Source organism: Volvox carteri (assembly GCF_000143455.1).
Source record: "Volvox carteri f. nagariensis unplaced genomic scaffold VOLCAscaffold_46, whole genome shotgun sequence".
Lineage (NCBI taxonomy): Eukaryota > Viridiplantae > Chlorophyta > Chlorophyceae > Chlamydomonadales > Volvocaceae > Volvox > Volvox carteri.
The window spans coordinates 1,105,544-1,114,447 of record NW_003307589.1 but is presented as its reverse complement, the minus strand read 5'-3'; the positions used below and the strand labels follow the sequence as shown (position 1 = coordinate 1,114,447).

The window sequence follows — 8,904 nt, the reverse complement described above, 5'->3', positions numbered from 1 at the left end:
CGGACACATTTGTGCGAGGGGCTGCTTAACCACGATACCGATTGCCACAGTAACATAATGTAATCTATAATGATTTTGAGGCTTCACAGCTGTGACTCCTGCAGGATGCTACGTGGACAGCTTGTACAGCTTGCTGTACGGCTGGATTAATCAGGACCATTCGACTTTTGCTCTACGAGAAGACTACTATGCATTAATAGTGACTCTGCATTTAGCAGATCTTCCTAGACGCTGCTCATACTGTTTACACAAGAATGTTAATTCAGCGGGTTCAGGTTTCTAGCCATGCAACGCGGGGCGTCTTTCGCTCTCCCCCGCTGACGTCGCGCAGCGCGGCTGTGGCGGTCCATGCAACGACAAATAGATCTGTGTTCATTACAGGTGGCAATACGGGCATCGGCTACGAGACAGCCAAGACACTAGCAGCCCAAGGCTTCTGTGTTACTATCGGCTGCCGTGACCCTGCCAAGGCAGCTGCAGCCCTCACCCGCATCAAGTGAGAATTGTTCGTATTTCGTACTCTCCCACAATAGCTGTATTCCTCTTATCCGTCGCCTTGGCTTTTCCGCTGCAACTGACGCCGTTTCCATGTGGCTCTGTTCCCACCATCGTGCGCTTCTCAGGTCATCTACCACCTATCAGGGTCTCCCTGTCAATCAATCAATCTCTCCCTTCCCAACATTATGCTCAGCCCTCCTCTCCCTGTTTCTCCAACCCCCAATAGAGTGCTCGGTATCCGTCCGCCCTTCATAGCTGTGCTTGCTGCTTGCGTACTGCTGAATGTATTTTTCATCACCCACCTACCTGCTCTCCCTGTGCCCTGCCTCGGGAAGGGAAATTGACACATGAAAAAAACAGTTCAGCCGCCGTTGAAAACCAGTTCCCAAAGCCTGCTTACCGGGATGGCATGGATACAAAACTATGGTGTAAAGTAAAACAAAAAACAGCTATCAGCTATTACCCGGTCATTTCGGGTCCCCATCTACCTTTCCCCCTCTCCTTTCTGCCCATCACACGGAGATAATAAGAGAAATCAAGAACCTGGCTTCTCTACCACTCATCTGTCTGTCGCTGCTCGGGGAGTCAGCTCTTATCTTGCTTTTCATAGCCTTCCCCTCCGTGCCTCCCTCCTGCCTCTCCCCTCCCCTCCCTCCTGCCCCTCCCTTCCTCGGGGGCAGTGTCAGATCTCCAACTGTCGCCCCCTGATACTTCCCCTCTTCCAACTAACAGCTGAATTACATACAAACGAACACATGCACATGCACATATGTGCACATACAAACGTGCATACATAATCGTGCATTCAAGGAACGTAAACGTGCCGGTATAACGCCGTACCCTCAGGGAGGCCGTACCCTCCGCCGCGGTTGATTCGGTGGCCCTGGACCTTTCAGACCTCAACTCCGTATCGGATTGCGCCAAGCGAGTGCTGGACAGCGGGATCCAGTACGACGTCTGGATTAACAACGCGGGTACGATAGGGCGTACGACATGTGCGATGGGGGTGCAACGCGCATAACGCGCAGCCTTCATTAAACCACACTTATTTGCATTTGTATTTGCATTTTTGAACTTGCTTTCCTCCACCACCCCGTCTTAGGTACTCCGTCTCTCTCCATTCCCGTGATCTTCCCTCCCCTCCCCTCCCCTTTCCAGGTGTGATGGCCTGTCCCAAGATGACCACATCTCAGGGATTCGAGTACCAGCTGGGAGTCAACCACCTGGGGCATTTTGCCCTCACCAACCAGGTGCTGCCAGCGCTGAAGGCAGCAGACAAGTAAGAAGCGGTAACAGCTGCAACATGGGTTAAGGGAGGGCGGTTCCACCCCTTGCATTCATCTTCCTCTACTCTCCCTCCTCTCCCCCTCGCTGACCCGCCTCAGCCCCACCCATATGGACGACCGCGTGTTCTCGGGTCAGGTCGTGACAGACATCTCTCCTCTGCCTTCCACCCGCATCATCCACCCGCCGCGACCGGTACCACCCCGATTGCACCCCAAGTTCGAACAAATCTGCAGCAGCCCTCGCCATGAAGGGGTGTTCCTTTGCACCCCAATCTCTCCCTCCCCACCCTCCCCGCCCCGGAGGTCTGCCCTCCTCCCCGCCTGGACGTGTCACCCGGCGTTGGGCAACATCCCCAGATTGGGGCTCGCGCGCGCATGCGCGTCAAGGCCACTCTCTGCACCCTCCCCCCCAACTCCTACAGCTTCACTCTTTCGTGGTTCGTCTTTCCCCCAACTCCTACACGCCCCGCCATGTCTGTAACGTGACGAGGGTCGCTGACAGTGCTTCGCTTCACCGGAATCCCACAGGCCGGTTCGCATTATCAACGTGGCTTCCGCAGCCCACTTGTTCGGAAAGATTGACTTTGAGGATTTGATGCGAGATCGATCGTACGATGCTTGGGAGGCGTACGGCCAATCCAAGCTCGCCAACATTATGTTCTCTTACGAACTCAACCGACGGTTGGGTGCCGACAGCAAGATAACGGTCAACTGCCTCCATCCCGGTGTGGTTAAGACGGAGCTGGGCAGGTGTGTGTATATGTATGTATGTATGTATGTGCCTGTGTGTGAGCGTGTGTGTGGAAGGGAAGAGGGAGCCTGGGGGATATGCGCTTGGGAAAATAGCTTGTCGTACACGTTTGACAGCTACCCCACGCCTTGTTAAGCTGGAAGATTTGAGTCTTTAAGACACTCGCAGCCAACCAACGAATTGACCGATTATCCACGCAAAACCCTGGGTCCATGGCGTCGTGGCCGTACACTTGCCAAAAACACCTCGGTTCTTCTCCCGTGCACCGTCTCCCCGTGTTTCCCCCCCTTGACCTGCCCCGTCTTGCCTCCCCAACCCCTGTAGCCCCCGTTGCCATTGTTTTCCGATCTGGGTTGGGCGCTCTCTCTCTTTTCCTCCTCTCCCTCCCCGAAGCCCTCCGGGTATATCCCCACCTCGTCGTCATGGTTTCCACCCCCTATGGCTCCCTCCGTGCCCCGCGCTCTCTCCCTCCAATCCTCTGATACTCGCCACCTAACGGCCACGCCGCAGGTACATGGAAGCTGGCGGCCAAAAGACCTGGTACATGCCCCTCGCTATCGAGGTGATGAAGTTCTTCATGTTGGAGCCCGCTCAGGGCGCCGCCACCTCCATCCACCTGGCCAGCAGCCCCGAGGTGGAGGGAGTGACGGGGAAGTATTACGTCGACTGCCGCCGCGCCGTCAGCAGTAATGATTCCTACAACCGGGATACGGCGAGCCGGCTTTGGGAGGTCAGCCAAGAGCTGACGGGGGCGGTGGTGCCAGTGGCGGAGGCAGTGGCGGCCTGAGGAACCGGAGCTGTTTGTGTGTATGTATGTTTCCATCGCACCACCTGACGCACGGGGATCTCACAGCAAGAGGGGCTACGAGGGGCACATAAGACCGACCTGGCACTGGACCTGGAGGAGGAGGAGGAGGAGGAGGGGGTAGGGGTGCGAGATGGGGGGGGCCCTCTCCCCTGGAGCCTGAGTAACGGACAGACCGCCGAGGCACTCCCAGTCTTTGCAGTACCTGGCTAGGAAGTCGAGCCTTTCTAGAGCCATGGCGGCCTTCCGAGCTGCCTACCTAGCCACCTAGCCACCTAGCGGGCGGGTTCTGGGAGAGAAACACAGGCAACCCACGGCTGGGGCAGAGCCGTCTCTTAAGCGCCTCGACAGAAACCTCCAAACCTACACACAGAGCTCAGCCATGTCCACCCCGCGTCCCGCTAAGCGGCCCGGGTGGACTGGTAACCAAGAGCTGCGCGAGGGGAGCGGGAGGGAAATGGTACGACGACAGTCGCGAGGTCACACCTTGGAACCCCCGGTACGACTGGCAAGCAGGAAGCAATCATCCAGTAGTGAGCTCGCCGCTGCGAGTGTGTATGTATGTATTTATGTATGTAAGTGTATGTAAGTGTATGTATGCGCGTATACACATAGATGCACTCCTGTCGAAATAAGGAGTGGAAGAGAGAGCCGTTATGTTATTTGTAAGATGAGCCGTGGCGCTCATCTATTCGGTGTTTTTATGGCTTGCATGTTGCTACATGGTTTGTACGGTCCTACATGCCCAACATGGTTTAGAGGAGTTTAATTTTTTGATAACTTGAGCTGCTTTGTATTCTGGTGGACTGTCGACCGCGGGAGGGTGAGCGACGTGACGTTGGGTCGGTGGATGGCGCAGGAGGTCACGTATTCTGCTGCTGGGATTTGATTGCCTAATTCACAAGGGATTTTTTTGGATGGAATTTTTAAGGATGGAATTTTTAAACAGACGTTAGATCCCGTCTGTGTTATGTGTGTGTGTGTGTGTGCATGTTTGAGAGGTGCGTGGGAAAGGGGAGGGACATGAGCGAGAGGAGGGTGTCGGAAAACGAAAACGAAGAGTGAGAGAGAGAGAGGGGGGGGGAGGAAGAGGAGGAGGAAGCGAACAAAAAAAGAAAGCACACTTTTGTGTGTGTTTTATTGACGTGTGGCCACTAGGAACCAAGGGCAAATATGAGTATGCCGTCATGTGCGTCAGAGTATGCGAGAGAGGGTCAGGGAGGGGCGCCAGTGAAGGGGTATGATGGGTGTGGGGAGGGACGTTGCAGGATTGGTGTCCGGACCGGGTATTGGCGAGGGCGAGAGGGAAGCTGAATTGCTCATGTGTGCTGCCTCAACGAGTATGTGTTAAGGGGCGCACAGTTGAGGTTGACCGCTTGAGTGATGGGTGGTGTAAACAGCTGCGCTTCAACACGACATTGAATTGTGACTCACGCAACACGGGACGAATCCTCCGTTCGGTGGAAAACAAATCCGCACTTCAACTCTGGGAAAAGCAGCAGGGGTTCATTGAATTGAATTGTGACAGAGTGGGAGGCTTTTGAGCCATTTGAACACATTGTCATTTCTACGATTTATCATACCATACAGCACCATACACCATTACCACACTGTACTACGCCATACGAACTGGAAGTCCAAGGCGGTTGTTCCTGCCTTCTGGGATCCCTCCCCATCCAGCAGGGGTTCAGATACGTAATGAACCACACACGTACAAGAGACACAGGACAAGAGAGGTGGCGGTAGAACCTTGGCCCCGTACCGTGGCGGCATGGGCTATGCGATACGAGCACGGGTCTACGTGCAAGGGGACGGAGGCGATTGACAAAGAGGTACCACGTATAATCCAGGAGACTAGGATGAGAGCGGAAGGAGAACGAAATCGCTAGCGGTGGCTGTAATGAAAGCCTGCCTATCCTCTGCATGTTGTGGGCGACAAAGAGGAAATGCAATGGGTGGGATGGTGGAACGCGAGAGTGTGGAATGGCGCTGAGGTATGTTGTAACGCTATAACCTCCTCGCGCTCTGAGAGGTGAGGATAGAGGCAACGAGCGTCCCCTCAGGACGATGTCGCCGTAATTTTTTGAATACCTTCACTAAAATGTCCGGTGTTCTGAAGAAGGTGCATGGAATGTATTGGCCAGATTGAAGGGTTTTGGCAAAGTACGACAGCGGCGGATAGTGAGGGAAGATTCGCGAGTCGCAACACCTATCAGCTGAACGACACAAAACAGACGGAGTCTATGGAAAGGAATTAGGTAAAGGACACACCTTGCACACTTACCTTCGTAAGCTGCCTCCATCTGCCATGTGAAACACTGTAGTCCATTTATGGCAGTAAGAGGGATTTGCAAGTTTTGAAGTTATAACCAGATGCATTACGCCCTCTGGGGCTGAGCTGACGACGCCATGGAGAAGAGATCGACAGACTGTTGCTTGGTCTTCTTCCGACTTGTGAACGTAGTTACCTCAATAAGTGCAATATTATGCTTAGTCGCATTCTCCATGGCAATCGTGGTCGGTCCACCGTTTACAGATACCGTTCATATGAAAGCACAAATACTCAGGTCTGTTGTAGGCCTTCGGATCATCAGTACCAGTTTTGCTTTAGAAGTGATTTGAAAGTACAAAGCCTGGCGGCGCCAGGCCGGTTTCGGACGCAGGGTTTCGATTGTTCGCCGCTCAGGCCCCGCCAACCACCCCTGCAGAGTTTATGGTATACTGTGGGCGGCTGGATTGGCGCTTATTGAGACGGAATTCGAGTGGCTGATGCAATTCTGCCGCATTATGGAGTTCTGGACAGCGCGCGGCGTGTGTCAGGTAGTGCTCAAACTTTTCGAACTCCTTATAGGTTTTGCCACATGAGGCCCGTGCAGTTTCAAATGGGTGACATCGGGGATTGGACGACTGATTGCAGGGTCTGCAGCACCTCGCATATACACACATCTAGCGGCCCGAATACAGTCGCAAAACCGATGCACCGCAGCCCGAAACCTGGGTTTCACCCGCTGTCACGCCTGCACCATAAAAGGCCCCTACTGCCTAACCTCCAATCCCAAAGGCCCCAACTCCCTGAGCTCAACCCCCTGCGGCCCCTGGCCCCACTCTTGTTCCCCCCCCCGCGGCCCCAACCTCCTCTCCCGCGCCCGGAACCTTTTTTCCCGCCGCGCTGACCACCCCCCTCTATATACCCCTACCAGCCTCCACGGGCCCAGCTCCGGGCTCATCATGGGGTCCTCTTAACTTGTCCTTAACAACCCCCGTTCTTGTCCTCCCCAATGTAAATCCCCTCAGGCCTTCCTCGCCGTCATGACGCTGGAGCTGGTGCACAGCAGTGGCAATAGCGACTTTGACAAATCAGTACGATTATATCGTACAGTCAGCGCATTCTGGTAAATCGCCAGGGCCGCAATGCGCTTACCTGGGCAGGGGGGAGGACCTCCCACAACACCTACAAATTCACACCGCGACTGTCAACGCACCTATGCCCGCCGCACCCACACATACGCACCCAGCCTTGGCAAGTCGCCTTACATCGTTCATTCCGGCTGACTCACCCCTTGGGACCTCTCCGCACGCATTTTTTTCCTCTCCCGCTTCGACCCTTTCCCACCTCAACCCCCTCCTTAATGCATTTCCATGACATTCGAGCCCTTCCATGGCCCTGCCCTTGCAGTATGTTGGGCTGCTCGGGGTTCTACGTCCTCGGAGGCATGCTGTGCTTGGGGACCCTACGTAATGGTGGGTGGTACTAGGACCGCGGTAGCACCGGGCACCTATCTGATCCGGGGAGGGGAGGGGGCGGCAGACCGGGGTGCCGACCAGTGCGTAAGGAATCCTTAAGGGTTTTGACGTGGTTACACATACGTTCGTACGTACGTATGTGTCCCTTTTTAACTCGGACCCGTGCTCACACGGCGGCTCACATGGCGGCATCGATCAGATTGTGCCTGTTTCCGCTCGCACCCTCGCGGCCCCTGAAGACACACATGTTCCCTCCGTATGCGCACCTATGCACATTCATACATGTACCCACACATGCATGCACATACCCACACCCACTTCCTCTCCCGTGCAGCTCGCTACAAGCGGTTCGTTGAGCGGCTCCGAGTGGAGCGAGATCTGGAGAGTCTGGACAAGCAGCGTGAGGAGCTTAACAGGCTGCTGGCGGCGTACACCAAGGAGTAGCGCCTGGCCTGGCTGCCTACCATGGGAGGGGGTGGCATAGCGGGGGAGCTCTAACTTCATTAGCAAGGTGGAGTGGCCACGCGCTACGACTACGACTACGACTAGTACTTAAGGGGAGTAAGCCAAACAAGCAGGAGGAACTGTGGAGACGCAGCAGTAGCAGCGGTAGACGCAGCAGTGACAGCAGCAGGCGGCTGGGGTGGAATTTTGAGGGAAAGAAGCCCTACAGCAACACGGGCAGGGCGTGAGGTGGCATGAGTGGGAAGCATGCAGGATTGCAGAGGTTCCCCGAAAACCAGGTTCTAAGCGCGCGTGTCGTAGTGGGCATTAGCGTGTGGAGTGGGGTCCTGGGGTGGTGATTTGGGTGGCATGCAACCCAGGGGGAAGGGGGGGAGGGAAGGTGGTGCAGTAGTAGTATGTAACGTAACACAAGATAATGAGGAAACTATTGTTTGTGACACGAGGTGTATTGTGGTGCCAGAGGGCTCGGTTTGTCCGGTTGCCTGTTTAGGAGAGCCCCTGAAGTTTGGACGGCGGTGACTGGCGGTTGGGTTGCTGGTTGGCGCGTTGTTAGTTCCACGTAAAGGGGGGATCCAGGCGCGGGAGCTGGGGTAGACCCCCCCCTCGCAGCGCCGTGCCGGGTTCAGGTGATTGGTGAAAAGGGCAGATGGGGAGTTGGGGCGGTAATGACGAAGTGGAGTGAGTTGAGTTTTAGGGCGGTGGTCCGGGGTGCTAAAAAGAGGGCCCGGAGGTGGCTGTGTGCAGGTGTTTAGATGGTATGGTTTCGGAGCCTGTAGGGTTCGTCTACACAAGGGACACATACAAAGCTTCTCCCACAGGATTTAAGATTCTTTGCGTGAGGGGCGATGGACTTGCGGCAGCGATCCAAACCTCAACGCTAGCCAAATCGGGGCATTGGTTGAGACGCAGAGCGGCGAACCGGCGATGCTTTGTTGGTGCAGACCGTTGCCGGCCGTTAAGTATTAGTTAAAACAATGTGCTGATGAGGACATAAAAGTGCAAAAGCCATAGCTTCTGCGTGTGGGATTGCTATGAGATGGCTGGAAAGCCTGCCGTGCCTGCAGCAAGGCGTGTAAAAACTGCAGTTCGGTATGGACGAGCGATCCTAAACCGGCGATCGGGGACATTCCCGTGCGTGCAAAACCGAATCTCACTGCAATGCTTCTCTTCTATTGTAATGCTTTGAAGATAATAACGGCATCACCTAGGGAGATGGTGCGCGTCGAAAAGACCTCGGATAGTGGTACAACTTAACTTGGCAAATCTGTAGAGTGCTTAGTTGTCACATCATAAGCTGTTGCTACTTTACCTATGTGTATTTAAGAACAGCCTGCCCAACTAGAAAGCCCTTAGGC

General features: G+C 55.0%; 2 protein-coding genes across 2 annotated transcripts; both read left to right on the top strand.

The window, feature by feature from the left end:
* Positions 1-254: 254 nt before the first annotated feature.
* Positions 255-3,322, top strand: VOLCADRAFT_65341 (uncharacterized protein; the record flags this gene model as incomplete). Its single annotated transcript, XM_002954873.1, has 5 exons — positions 255-496; positions 1,345-1,472; positions 1,657-1,777; positions 2,313-2,550; positions 3,071-3,322. 5 exons carry the CDS (start codon positions 255-257, stop codon positions 3,320-3,322), a joined length of 981 nt encoding a protein of 326 aa, XP_002954919.1.
* A 1,008-nt stretch (positions 3,323-4,330) lies between these two features.
* On the top strand, positions 4,331-7,528 carry VOLCADRAFT_95780 (uncharacterized protein; the record flags this gene model as incomplete). Its single annotated transcript, XM_002954872.1, has 5 exons — positions 4,331-4,341; positions 6,049-6,160; positions 6,635-6,732; positions 7,017-7,081; positions 7,419-7,528. The coding sequence occupies 5 exons, from the start codon at positions 4,331-4,333 to the stop codon at positions 7,526-7,528; spliced, it is 396 nt and encodes a 131-aa protein (XP_002954918.1).
* Between the last annotated feature and the right edge of the window lie 1,376 nt (positions 7,529-8,904).